The sequence below is a fragment of the Gavialis gangeticus genome, unplaced genomic scaffold (assembly GCF_001723915.1).
Source record: "Gavialis gangeticus isolate Ggan-Ray unplaced genomic scaffold, GavGan_comp1, whole genome shotgun sequence".
NCBI lineage: Eukaryota > Metazoa > Chordata > Crocodylia > Gavialidae > Gavialis > Gavialis gangeticus.
Window position 1 is genome coordinate 22,636,049 of NW_017728998.1, and position 14,905 is coordinate 22,650,953.

The following is a 14,905-nucleotide window of genomic DNA, read 5'->3' on the forward strand; positions in this document are numbered from 1 at the left end:
TGATTGCAGCTTGTCCCTTCCCTCTAGCGTGCCCACCTCCCCCCAAATCTTAGTGTCATCTGCAAATCTGAACAAGGTGCTATTCACCCCCTCGTCCAAGTCGCTGATGAAGATGTTGAACAGCGCAGGCCCAAGGACCCCTGGGAGACCCCACTGCCCACATCCTTACAGGTCGAAAAAGACCTGCCCACCACTGCTCTCTGGGTGCGGCCCTCCAGCCAACTGGCGACCCATCTGACCGTGTAGGGATCAACACCACAGTCTCCTAATTTTTTTAATGAGAATGGGGTGAGAGACAGAGTCGAAGGCCTTCCTAAAGTCCAGAAAGAGTATGTCCACCACGACGCCTGTGTCCAAGGATTTAGTGAACTGATCGTAGAAGGCCGTCAAGTTGGTCTGACAGGACCTGCCTCTGATGAGCCCATGTTGGTTGCCCCTAAGCACGATCTCCCCTGCTGGTCCCTTGCAGATGTGCTCCTGGATAATTTTCTCAAAGAGCTTCCCCAGGACCAAGGTAAGTGTTAGAGGCCTATAGTTTTCTGGGTCCTTCCTCCTCCCTTTTTTGGAAAATGGGGACTACAATGGCCCTCTTCCAGTCCCCTGGCACCTCACCAGAGCACCACGAGTGCTCATAAAGCTGTGCCAGGGGACCCGCAATGACCTCTGCTAATTCTCTCAGCGCTCTGGGGTGGAGATCGTCAGGACCTGCTGATCTGGACATGTCCAGTTCCAAAAGGAGGTCCCTGACTAGGTCCACTCCGACCCTGGGCCTGGCTGCACCTCCCCTGGGACTGTCAGGGATCATGATGAGGGGGATGACCTGGTCCCTGCTCAGAAAAATGGAGACAAAGAAGCTGTTAAATAAGTTAGCTTTGATGTCTGGTGTGACCACCAGACTTCCTAGCGTGTCCTGAAGAGGCCCTACATTACCCAGAATCTTCTTTTTACCCCCTATGTATTTAAAAAAGGACTAACTGTCCTTGATCCGGGTTGCTAGTCCTAGTTCCATCTTCGCCTTACCCTTCCTAACAGTTCCCCTACAAACCTGATCAACGGCTGTATAGTCCTCCCTGGTGATGGCCCCTCCCTTCCATTGGGTGTACGCCTCCTTTTTAGCCTTGAGATATTCCTGGATGCTTTTTGTTAGCCAAGGGGGCATTTGAACACTCTTGCTCCCTTTGACCCTTGTTGAGATTGCCACCCTTTGAGCTTGGAGGATGGTCTCCTTAAGGAACGACCACTCTTCTTGGACTCCCAGCTCCCCTCCCCGACTAATCTCCTTACCTCATTGAAATACACCCTCCTGAAGTCCAGGGTTACTGTCTTTAACTGAATGGTCCTTTACTTTGCAAGAAGTTCTACCAATTTCAATAATACTAATTATTTCCTTACTAAGCATGGGTAAAAGTGACAAAATTGAGTCCTTACCCACTTTATGATTTGTAGTGTAGCATCACCTAGAGACCTCAACTGAAATTTGAATTCATTTTACTAAGTAACCTACATACACAGTGAGGAGAATTCCTGTCTCAACATACTAAGGAACTGGGATACTTATATATTTTGAGGACTACTCTGACTCAGGCCTTAGATTATTAACTACTCCAAACTTCTGAATAAAATCCCTTGTGCCTTTCATCATAGAAATGAAGACACAGTAACTACATGTAAAAGTATATACACTGACGGTTAAGCCTGATGTGCTTACTGCTTTGGCATTAAGTGTATAATAAATAGGGCCTACTTAATTTGCAGTTTTGTTGAAACTAAGAAATCTGAGATTGTCCTTAAAATCCATAAAAATCAACAACAACAAAAAAATAAATAAAATGCTGGCTTCTCAGTGGGAGTCAGCAGTCCTCATTGCCAGGAGGGAGGGTGTCAGCTGGCAGGGCAGCACAAAGGTCAGCTGACAAGATGGTGGCTGCCCCCTTGTCCCTCTTCCCTCTGCCGGGGCCTCTCCATCAATCAGTGCCGAAGGGTGACACAAGGTGACACAAAGGGCAGCCAGCAGTCAACATGGCACCACCCCCTCATTGGGCCTCTCCACCAATCAACGCCGAGGGTAAGGGGCCACTGTGAAATGCCCATGAAATTGGCTCTGCACACTATAAGCAGGCCATGGAAAACCCTCTGAGAGCTGACAGACATGCAACTCCCTACTGTAACTCATGGCGCTTTACAGAAAGTGCTATGAGTTACACTGACCACCCTGACACAACAGATGTTCTCTGGTGGGTCGGGGAAGAGGTGGAAATCAAGCTCTTTTGGAGCAGGCTGTGTGTCTGCAGCCTCTCTTATCTAGTCCTACCCCCAACCCTGTCCCAGCTCCAGTGTTGCCTTCAGGACAGGAGTGCGGAAAAGGGAGAGGACGGAGTTGGGGTTTACCCAACCTGTGCTGGAGGGTGGGGTGGGTGGATTGGAGCCCCCCCACTGCAGGGACAGGGCTGGGCTGATGCGACTGACAGAAGTTAATGAAGGGGTTCCACTTTGAAGTGCCTTCATTTGAACCCTTATGTAATGAGGGTTAAATTTGTCATGCGATTTGTCACTTTTAAAGTGCTCTGCAGCTGTGCACTTCTATTGCAGTATGGCTCTAGAATGCATTCAGGGGGCCAGTCGTGTGACAAAATGTCACTTCTGTCAGTGCCCTTTGTCTATCCATGATTTAGGTAGACACATAATACATTTTTAAAAATGTAATAAATTGCTTTACTATTACTTATGGTTGGTCCTTCTCTTAAAACTCTGAACTCTTCCACTGGCCAACCCTATTGAGATCACTGTGCTTTCTCCTTCTCATTTTGTTTCTCCCTTTTTCTCTCTATTCTTACTCTGAACTCCTCTTATTTCTTGCTCTTTTCCTGTACTTTCAAAGCACTGTCCTCTTTTAGAGTTCTAAACTAATCAAGCAAACCTTAAACATCACATAAATAAAAAATGTAAAATATTCCCTAACAAACCATGTGCCCAATTTTAATCCTGACCATTCTTTATATGATTCCTCTCATTGTTTATATTTTGTCTCTTCGTATTATGAATCCCCCAAGGCTCAGAATCCTTCTATATGTTTGTAGAGCACACACTGTATTTCAGAAAATAATGAGAATTTCTAAGTGTGAAATTCAAGTGTGTGTTGTGCATATATGCTGTTTCAGAGCCTCGTGTGTTTTTTTCAAGGTGCATCCTTTCCACTCTGCAATTTAGAAAACACTGAAGCCGTTACAAAAAGTGGTATTTCTTAAAACTCAAAAGGTAGAAGTCCACATCAATGATTAAGTCTATGAATAATGAAGTTTAACAAAGAAGAATAGATTTATAATATTCTAGCATATATAAACATATAAGATGGTCTCAAATGGGAAAGTACCATATTCCTTCAAACATATACGAGACACTTTTAAAAACCCACTTATTTTTTCTAAAAACAGCTTATCTCACATTCAAGTAAGGTGGGAAGGGGAAAGACATAAAAGCTCTCACATGCATAATGGAGGTTATATACAAATAGCTATAACTTTATATTTTTCTTAAACTGAGAATCAGAAAACTTAGGCATGTTTTAAGGGCATTTTATATTTGAAGGAATATTTTCAATTTTTCAAGTGCTGATAAGGTACCTCAAAATGGTGGAAATTAACCAGTTTTTAACCTACTGAAAAAATACAAATTTAGGGTCAGAGCAAGGATGAAAATGTTCATCCTCAAAAGTAGTTTTTAAACAGTTTTAAGACTATAAATAACATTATGAATTTGACAATCTTGCAATAAAATTTTATCAGAAACGACATACAGTACCTTCTGTTTCATCTACTTCACTGGAAACAATTAGTTTGTTGGATGTTGCTGCTGAAAGAATATCTGGAAGACTGTGCTGCTCTCTTTCATGATTTCGTAGCTGACTCTGGAAAAAAAAATTCCAAGGAACATTTAATGTGCCTGTGTATGTGTGTACATATATATATATATATATAGGTGTGTACACCCCCCCCCGATGTTTGCATGTATATGTTAAAAAACACTTAATGACATAACTATAAGCATACAGCAATCACTCTATAGTGTTTCAGTAATTTGAAGGGTTTTTTTTAACATTTTAATATAAGGCAGTGTGAATGTACGCTAACTTATAGGTATGAAGAATATCTCCATTAACTGTACTAATACAATGCAATGCACCACACTGAACAGCACTAATAAATCAATGAAATCCTTCAGGATTATTTTAAAGAATGGAAAAGATACTGGATGGCAATTAAAAAAAATCTTTAGAAAACAGATTAAATATGTTGACACATTCAGCTTTAATCCTATATTATCCTGACCCCACTCTTGAAGAATAGTAATATTCTAATAAGAAGTTTCTTCTAAGTGACGTATGGAGGATGAAAAAAAGAAAGGAACAAAATAAAAAGGGAATGGGAAACTCAGATTATGTTAATGAGATGAGGAATCAATTCTAGGTCACAGGTTCAAGTGTGACCCAGCATAGCACCATGCATGTTTTCTTACATGGTCCAACAGCTTAGTTGAAAGGTCTCATTCCAGATCATACTGGCCATGAGGAAAACCAGAGTCAATCCGGAAGTGACATAACCTCTCAAAGTGCACGTAATCATCCTAATCAAGACTGAACAAGCTGTGTGGGAAAACCTATTACTATTGCTGGGTTGGTGCAAATTCTGTGCATCTAAGACTCTCTATACCTTTATAAGCACTAAAATCACATATAAAATCCATTATTCAGTAGCAGTAATTATTAAACTGAGGAAGGCTGAAAATGTGACAGTAGCACTCTATCCTATGCTCTAGCATGGAATTTAGTTTTGGCTTTCTGCATGACATCAAGGCCAAAGCAGCAATGGAATGAAACATGAAGGAAACTTCCATCTCAAACTTACTAGAAGTCATGGCCCAAAACAGCTGACACTGCTAGGACACCGATTTACAACTACTGGCCACACTGAGCATCCTTTGAAAGCCTGACCTGTTATGTGGTAAATGCTATTTCCTCCTAATTCTTCATTCCCTTTTACCATAGCTACTGGTTAGGACAACAGAAGAAAATTAATGGATCAATGGGACAGGCTTCAGTAAAAATATTGTGAAAAAGCAACAAGAAAAGAGTATTTCCGTAAGTAAGCCATGGCAAGTGACTTGAAGCAGACACATTGCATGAGTGCTACAGATCAGAGCATCCAGCTGTAATGGTACTACAGCTAAAGTGCTATTATTCTATATTCCCCAGGGCTAACCTGAGGCTGTGGACAGCTGTAACTTTAAACCATTTTAAAAGTGAAGAGCTACCACTTGTAAAACAATAGTATTATGATATATGATTGTTTTCTTTTATAATGGTATACATGAGCTAGGAGCACTAATTTTAATGTGGAATGAACGAGGTTAAAGTTCCAGTTTAGTTCTGCTCCAAAAGTTATGTTAGAACATCTCTCAGCAATTGTTACACTTGCTGGCACTTTTAATTCAGTTAAGAAAATAACGAAGCGATTAAATACCAGTAAACACTATAAAGCTGCTATAGGATAACAGAAATAGCTTCACCTTATAATGAAAGGATTCTTCACATTGCTTGCATTGATACATTCTGGTTTTGCAGTGGTTGATCATGTGGCTCTCTAAATCCTTACTATTGTCAGCTATGTGTTCACAGATAGGACACTGATACGGTTGCCTTTGACGATGAACTCTCAAGTGTTGTTTTATGTAGCCCTTATTGCCACTGCTATAATGACAGAGACGACAGCGGTAAGGTCGGTCTACATTGGGTATATACTCCACCAGGTTGCTTCCTGGCATGTTTGCATCATTTGCAGGTTGGCATTGTGCATTGTCCTGTAATTCTTTCAAAATGTCATCATCAGAAGCATTTTGATCTGTCCTCTCCCTCAGCTTTTCAATTACAGTGAGCAGTGACATACTGATGCCCATTTTAATGGGTGCTTCAGATAACTCTGGTTTGTCCTTCTGTAGCTCCACTATTGCACAGTCACTTTGGTTTAAGGGGGTTAATTCCTCTGAAGGGTTTTTAAATGAAGATACCACCTTGGAATGGGCTGCAAACATGCCATCAGTCTGCCGCTGTCCTGTATCTGTGTCTAAAGAGTTTACTTCAGCAAAAGCCCTGAAGTTAGACCTTGTTAATTCTGCGGCTCTAATAGGCATGGTAACAAGAGCTTCTGCAGCTAATGAATGCAGTCGCAGAGATTCTGAATTTGTTCTTCTTCTTATAGGAGGAGCGTTTTCATCAGTTGCTATGTTTTTATTAGTGTTTAAATCATTATCTTTCTTATCAGCATTGCTCCAACCTATTATTACTTCTTCAATTTCATCGGAGTGATAAGCTTCAGATCTTTCCTGCAAAACCCGAGTTTCCTCTGAGATTAATTTTTTCTCAGTCTCAATGTCTGTGTTCATCAAAAAAGGTTTCTGTAAGACAGTTTCTTCGGCACTCGGCAAACGCTCCACAATTACATTAACATGGCCTTTTTCATTTGGGCTACAATTAATGATTTTCTGTGCCGATGAAAGTAGACTATCACTTATCAAGTTATCCTGCTCTGTATCCGATATAGTTTCTTCTACCACTTCTCCACAAGGTGAAAGTGCTGTTGCTTGACTTAATACTTCCTCCTCTTTAATGTCTTCTACTACTGGTGAAGATTTACATGGCAATTGTTCAGAGCTGCAAATCTGGAATTGAAGAGAATGGTCACTATGGATATCCAGTTCATTATTTTCTAGAGAGAGAACAACGGTATCCACACTGTTAGATGTTTGAGTTGCAGTTGCTTCTGACAAGTTAGCAGACTCATTTTCTTCTTCAAATATAGGATACGAGCAATCAACCTCACCTGCATGTTTCCATGCATGGGTTTTCAACATTCTTTGCTGACCACAAGTGTAACGACAAATTAAACACCGGTACATGCCGTACTGCTCATAAGTATACCACTTTCTCCTACCCATTTCACGCACAGGAGTGGACTGAGTTATGTCTTTGCATTCCAGGTTTATTGTCGGATCAGTGCCTGCTTTGACACTGCTTTCCACTGGCCCTTGCAAAGATGAACTTGAGAGATTTACACACGATTGCACTTTCGGCTGGATGTGGTTTTCACCATTGTTCTCATGGTGATTTCGGATATGAACTTCAAGTTCCTCTTGATTTTTAGAAGCAAAGAGGCATTCTGAGCATATTAATATCACTTCATTCTGCTGACCATGTTGTTTTATGTGGTCTTGTAGTATAAAAAGAGACGGTGATAGAAACTTACATAAGCTACACTGGTAGCACATAACCTTTCTTTTACTTTGTGGAAGACAATCAGTTTCATAGTCATTTGCTTGTAGCTCCTCAGTCTTTTTAGTGCCAACAGACAATTCAATTGTTTTAGTTGGGATCTCACAGAGATCTTGCATTTCAAATGACTGTGCAGAAGCATCAGGATGGGAACGTTTTCTCCCTATCAAGAGGCATCTCTGGGACTTCTCACTTTCAACTATTTTGCTTAGTTTTTCAATAACGTGGATCAGTGGATCAGTTTTACATTTTCTCTCATCTTCACTAGTTTCCAGTGTTGGACTAATAACTGTTTCAGAAATTAGTACAGCTTCTTGATCTCCAATATTTGGCACCAATACTGCAACATTGCTTCCCTCTTCCATAATATCTGGAAAAAGAAAGTATTATGAGCTTAAGTAACAAGCGCAAAAGGGAGAAATTCAACTTAGTCACCAGTTATATTTAATTTGCTACCTTGACTAAAAGCAGAAGCCTAAATCCATTATCATTACAAATAATCAAGGATCCTGGTTTTCCTTGATAAAAAAGCAAATTCTCTAATAAAACCCCCAAAAACTGTAATTAAAATTAAAGGTCCCCCACAACCCCTCCTGGCACCCCTCACTCCCCCCACAACAGCCCTTTGGCCCTGCTGGTGCCTCTTACTCCCCACACATCCCACTCAGCCCTACTGGTTCTCCTCACTCACCCCCCAGCCCCGCCCAGCCCTACTGTTGTCCCTCACTCCCCTACAACAACCCCCCAGGTTTACTGGTGCCCCTTGCTCCTCAACTACAGCCCTTGCCCCAACCAGCCCTGCCAGAGGGGGCCCCCAGCTGCCAGGGCTGCAGGGCCGGGGAGCTAGGTCTGCAGCCCTCTGCCCCTGATAGAAGGCAGCAGCTGCTGCAGAAGGAGCACAGAGCCAGCTCCCCCACTGCCTCCTGCCTGCTGCAGGCTTGGGCAGGGGCAGTGGTGGGGCCGTCTACCAGCCACAGTGCGCGCTCCCAGGGAGCAGGGGGGACCTGAACCCTTCAGATCTGTGCAGCGGGTGGGTGTGTGCTGTGGGCTTGTACTCCCCATCCTGCTGCCCTCCCCTGGGGCTTCTGCAGTGCAGCGTGAGACCCAGTGCAGCACGGGACAGTGGGACTGCACAGGAATGCTGTTATCCTCTGTGAGCTCTGCGCTGCTGTGGCGACACTTCACCTGCATGACGGGGTAGCAGTGAGGGACACAACCCTGCGCTGCCACCTGCATGCACAACCAAAGTGTCACCAGGGCAGTGCGGAGCTCACAGGGGCAAGCAGCTATCCTGCCAGGTCACATGCTGTGCTGCAGAGGCTCTGAGGGAGGGCAGCAGGGTGGGGAGCATGAGCCTGTGGTATGCACCCCTCCCCCGCACAAATCTGTGGGGCACAGGTCTCCCCTGCACCCTGGGAGTGTGCACTGCGGCAGGGAGCCAGCCCTGGCCTCACCCCCTGACCCCAAACAAGCCACCCGCAGCCTTGTCCTGCTCCCCACTGGGGCTCTGAGGCTGCACATTGTGGCTCCAGGCCCCAAGCCCCACACACTGCTCACCAGGGCAGCAGCCCCAGGTCCAGCCCTGCCCAACTCCCTTCCTATAGGGGCCTCAATCCCCCCATCCCCACTTACCTGCAGTCCACGCTGTCTGGGGCCATGTGCATGATGATGCCCCCTGCCTGACTGCCCTCCTCCTGCTACCTCCCAGCCCCCTGCAGGCTGGAACAATGCAAGCCTGCAGAGGAGGGCTCACTGCAAAACTACAAAACCTGTGGGTTTCTCTGCTAGAATGAGAAATCCACATTTTACTCTAGTAAAGGGGGAAATCCATGGTTTACTTAGTTTTTCCATGAGAAACAGAAAACCTGGATCCCTACAAATAATTAAGACTACCAGTATTAAAGCAAAGAAAAGCAGAAACCTGTAGTGTCACTTATAAAAACGATTTTTGGGTATCATGTTACATAGTGAAAGAGTATTTTTACACTTTTTCTTGTAATACTAGAACTGCATAAGTCAAAGTACAAAGGTGTGGAGTAGCTGAGGGACCTGATGATTTTTCAAGGATAAATTGGTTTGTGTAATTATAAATATTATTTCCTATCATAACCATCAAAACCTGAATACTACACACTGATTTTAATTGAAAGCAGCAAATTTAAATTTAATACAAAGATTAATGATGTCAGTTTCTGCTGAGGTATTGTGTTTCACAGTGTGTAAGTCAAGTTTTGAAGTCTAATTTTTAACTCTTAAAATTCAACCTTGACTTATACACCATATCAATACTTTTGACCCCCACCCCAGTGCCACCCTGGCCTGGCCCTGATCTGACTGTCTTCACCTACTGACAGGTCCCTATCGCTGGAGGTCATGGGCCCAGGCCCAGGGCAAGGATGGCCTGTGGTCCTTGCTGTTACTGTGGAGATGCTGCTCAGCCAGGCACTGAGCCTGTCCCTGTCCCCTGTGAAAGGTGCTACGTGGGCTGCGCCAGCTAAGCACCAAGCCTGGCCCCATCCCCTGCCAGTGGTGCTGGGCTCAGGAGTTGGCTGGCACAGCTTAGGGAGCACCGCTTGCGGGGGATAGGGCCAGGCTCAGTGCTCAGTTGGCACGGCCCCCCATCTCTTGCGAGCGGCAGTGCCTGGCCTGCACCAGCTGAGCACTAAGCCCAGCCCTGTCCCATGTGAGCGGCGCTGTGGCACATGTCTACCCCCTGGGTGTCCAGCCCACAGTGAGGGCATGCAGGGACCGGTATAAGGTGACCCTGTATTTCTGATCCAAAAAGTTAAGTTGACTTATACAACAGATTTACAAAATTCCTAACTTTTTGGATCAGAAAAATGGGGCTGACTTATACACCACGTTGACTTGTACACCATGAAAAATAGTAATAATACCTTCTGAAGTGAATGTAGGTTTCTAACCGTTCCTGAAAATTTCTGAATAATTTTCTATGTTTTGAAAAGAACCATATGGTTCTGGAAGCACAAGCCACATTAACTATTTCCCCTTTGACTTCCTTTTAAAAACATTAACCATAAACCACAGACAGTATTGTGGTGTTGGGCAGAGATTGTACTAGTGGCCAAAGTTTATAAACTGGAAGCAGATTTTGAGACTGAGTGGGTGGTGCAGCTAGAATGGGAACTTACTGCTGCATCAAATAGATTACATAACGAGGAATTCTATTCAGGACAGCGATCAAAGACAGCCTTTCGGAGTTCTGCATTAGATATATTCACTTCACAGAAAGACTTTTCTTTCATCTGGCATCTCTGCATATTCAGCCAGGGCTCCCAGTATCAAATTGATTCCATTTTTCTTGGTGGACAGGTCAGAAGGGATCTTCTGTTATTCCTGTGAAAGTTCTTCCCCTCCTAATTATGCACTCACTATACAACTGTGAAATAAGGGGAGAAAAAAGTTTCTTGTATGTCACCCTTCTGTGAGCTCTGAAAATATTATCAGAATAAGCAGCACAATATTTACAAAATGAAGCTGAAAGACATAATTCTAAAATAGAGTGGGTAAATGATACACTGTTCTCTTCAGAATATGATCACAAGAGTCAGCTAAGTAGAGGAGATTGTTTAGTGCTAGAACTTGCCAAACAAGACACCCACCTAGAAATACTGCTTTAAATCATGTAAAAATTGAACTGAACTTTTTACTTTGAGAACAGCACAAAGCAGCATATCATCAAGATGGTGTTTATTTTAATACTGGAGGATGCTTCCTGTTCCAAGATTGGAACATGATGCTGTGCTGATTTAACTGGGGCTATACAAACTTATTTGCAGAGGATATTTTCATAGTAAAAATAAAAGTCATTTATACCAAATTTTAAATCTTCAACCTCAAAAATGAGCTAGAGGATTTTCCTTTATCATGTAGGAGGAGAGTAAAAATGTGAAGCATCCACAAAGAAGTGACAGTTTCCATCCAGGTGTAATGCATGAGAAATGGTTGCTCGAATAGATAAACAAAAGACAACTGGCTCATGTAACTCCAGGTACAATTCCTCCACAGAAAATAGGTTGTAGACAAACATTAGCAAACAGGGAAAACAGCACATGCTGAAAATCTCCATAAACCAAGGGGTGGCTACATTATTAAGAAGAGCCGAAAATGGGTAACTCTGGTACATAAGAACTGCCGTTTACTGGGTTGGACCATAGGTCCATTTTGCCCAGTATCCCGTGTCACACAGGGGCAGAGAGCAGATGCTGAAAGGAACAGTGAACAGGGCATGACAGGGCTTTTCTCACTGTTCCTCAGAACAGGAACAGAAGTATAACAGTACATTTAGCATATTAAATTAATTGGAACTGTTTGATATTAAGCCTTCTGCTGTAGATCACTGGAATATATTAAAAGAGAAATCAAGTCAACCTTAATATTGATTACTTTACAAAAAGTTTTTGTCAAACACCTGGAATAATTACTTTTCTTTTATTATAACCCATGCTACGTTTTATTTATATATGCTCTTCTCCCTCATTACGAGGAATTTACTGAAAAAAGTTACAGCACAATTTCCTTCCCCATCCCCCCACGTTCCCAGGTGGATGGTTAAGTATTCTTTACCTTTTTGTTTCTGAGCATGCATTTGATCTATCAAAAATGAAAATACATACAATACTCTGTACTGACTTCAACCAGTATGCAGATGTTTGTGCCAATAAGTATTCAGTTTGTGGCAATGCTTCTATATTTAAAAAGAAACTATTTGTGAAGACTTATTTATGGCACATGTTAAGTTCTCTCTATTCTATATCTTGAAATCTATTAATACACTTGGTTCCTTCTTACTCTCCCTCTAGTACAGAAGAAAATCTATTAAAGTACAGAAGAAAAAAATTGGTTAAACTGAATAAGAAATGGAACTTAAAATTGAAGTTTTTCTAACTGATTTTGCTTTGATAGCCAGCATAAGTCCAGCATAAACATATGCAGAATAAAGGTCTTTGTGTTTTATGCACTTTTGTTTAAGATAATTCTCTAAATCAAGTCATAAAATCAGATGTCATTTATTTATATACAGTTTAACATAGTAATCAATGACCAGCTAAAGAAAAACTGGAGATATACCACAGGTAGACCTGAAATGGATACTATTACAATACCTAGGCAGGCACTCCATAAGCTTATTCCATTTACAACATCTATACATTTTTCTCTGAGTATTTCAAATACAGACCTTATAATTCATACCAGTCCTGAGAGAAAAGATGAGCCACCTAAATTATCTTTACTTGTCCTCCAGTTTTGTGCTGAGTTTATACTGGAATCTAATTAGTTCCTTTAAATTGCAACATTATGCTAACTATTGGAAAAATACTGAAGTTAAAAGATTCAGGGGAACAAGAAGATTAAAATCCTTCTAATTTTCTGCAAATACATGAAAGCAAAACTTCCAAAACAAGATTATATTTGTCTTCAAGACATCTATTTAAATATAGTAACATTTCTAAAAAAAATAATGAATTCTATGAAAATTTATTTTTTTATTTCCTAATAGACCATATTGCTAATTTGAACCATTTCAGGTATGCAAATATAGCAACACAATGTATGAAATATAAGCAAGATACAGAAATTTTCAATATTAATGTTATTTACTTGCTATATGCTCACATGAAGCATTTCTGCCTGGCTGTGGTATAAATATGTACATTAAAATCCAAATTATTTGAACAGACTGACTTTTCTACATTGTGATTTTTCACAAAATTTGAAAAACGTATAAGTACTGAAATCACTTGTAGATGTTTACCCTAATTTAATGCACAAGTTTTCAAAAACCCAGATTCTAGGGTAATTGGGGAAAAAAAGACCTTGTGTCTTCAGTCAGCTGTGTGAACTGACTATTAGCATCTACCCAGCATGTCACAAGTATCAAGACTGTCAGGAAATACAGACTGAATATACAGCAGTGTTAGAAAAAAGCTTTTTCATAGGACAGACATACACCCCCCGCCCCAGCCAGATTATGCAGATCAAGTTTGGCATCTCTGAAGTATTGAAAAAGAAATCAGAAAATGTATATGTACATCAGGAGTGTCAAACTAACGAGCTGGCAGGCTGGATTTGGACTGTCAGGTTTCTTATGGGTTAGATGTCTCACTTCCAGATCTGGCTTCTTGCTGCAGCTGCTAAAGCCACTGTGTTGATGTGGCCAGCATACAGGGGTTAATGCCACTACGTACCCCCACTCACCTTCCCTCCTCCAACAGCTCCGAATGGCAATTGCAGACCAGAAATCTGACAGCAGGTACTGCAGGGAGAACACTTAATTCCCTACGTGCTAGCTGCACCAGCAGAGTGGCTCAGATGTTTGATACCCACACTACAGAAAACCAGTGTCAAACTGAAAAAAATCCAAGTATTTCAAGTATTCCACCACAAAAGGGTAAATATACTTTGATTTACATTTTGTATTTGCATTTCTTTGGATAACTCACTTGGGTGCACAGTGGATTTAGTTTTCTTGAAGAGCTAACTATAACTACTGTGTACAATCCCCAACTACAAAGTACACCCTTTTCACATTATGTTTGCAAACCATGGAAAAGGCTCCAATTACAAGTGCCTTCGCTTACATGTGCGGGTAACTGGGGGACACGAGGACAAGAAAGTTAATAAAACGGTCTGCTTGCCATTCTTTAAAACCTAATGTGTGTGTTTTAGATATTTATCGTCTGAAGAAGCAATTGTAACAGACTCCCCCCCTCCCTTTTGTGCTTAGATCCATGTCAGGTAGCCCTCAACAGGTGCAGCAAATACTAGTACAGTCTTTGCATAAGCCAAGATCAATTTTCAGAACTCAAAAATACTCTCAGATGATGGCAACTTGAAACAGTCAACATCAAAGTGAGCTAAAAAAACCCAGGAGTGCTTGAAACAACTTTTAAATGTTCTATTTTTTGTGGTTTCACTTTAAAAGAAAAAAAATGTATTTTTCTGTTCTTCTGTGAAGGCAGGATGGGAACTAAGGGGACAGAAGGCCCTAAACAGACTACATGCGTGGGGGGAAGGTAGTGTTGAGTATTCGCATGGCCACGCAGTCAAAGGCGGGACGTATATTAATAGAAAGAGACAAGATTTCCTCTCCCCCCCCATCTCTTTTTTCCATTTACAGTAAAATATCGCTACCTGTCATTCTCAGGATGGCGGGTGCTGCTGACGCTGAGCGACAAGCCGAACGCGAGGCTGTTGCTACCCAAGACAGATCTTCCCTAATTCACTAGTGAACTGTGCCATATATTCAGACTGGCCCCGCGTGCCGAGTAAGACCGGCCACACGCCCAAAAAAGTGACCGGGTGAATCGCGCCATGCAGACGGGCCGCCCCACGTGCAGAGCAGCGACCAGGCCATTCCCCGTCAAGCGGGCGATACGCTCAGCCCGGTCACACGTGCAAAACCACGCATGGCCCGGTCGAAAGGCCCATGCAGCCGGCCCGGTGGCAAGGCAGTGCCTCAACACGTGCAGCGACTCCGACGCGGGCTGTCTCCGTCCCGCTCCACACGCAGCACTGCCCGCAAAACCCGCCCGCGCCTCCAGCCCCGCGGCAACCTGCGGC

The 14,905-nt window shown here is 42.5% G+C and overlaps 1 protein-coding gene across 2 annotated transcripts in view; it reads right to left on the reverse strand.

Annotated features, from left to right (window-relative positions):
* ZNF507 (zinc finger protein 507) overlaps positions 1–14,905 on the reverse strand; it is a 48,259-nt gene that overhangs the window by 33,023 nt on the left and 331 nt on the right. For both annotated transcript variants that reach the window (XM_019505623.1, XM_019505622.1), the window contains exons 2-3: positions 5,563–7,691; positions 3,799–3,904 (exon numbers count right to left, since the gene is read on the reverse strand). In XM_019505623.1, coding sequence (XP_019361168.1) covers positions 3,799–3,904; positions 5,563–7,686 — 2,230 coding nt within the window. In that variant the 5' untranslated portion in view covers positions 7,687–7,691. The remainder of the gene's footprint in view (positions 1–3,798; positions 3,905–5,562; positions 7,692–14,905) is intronic.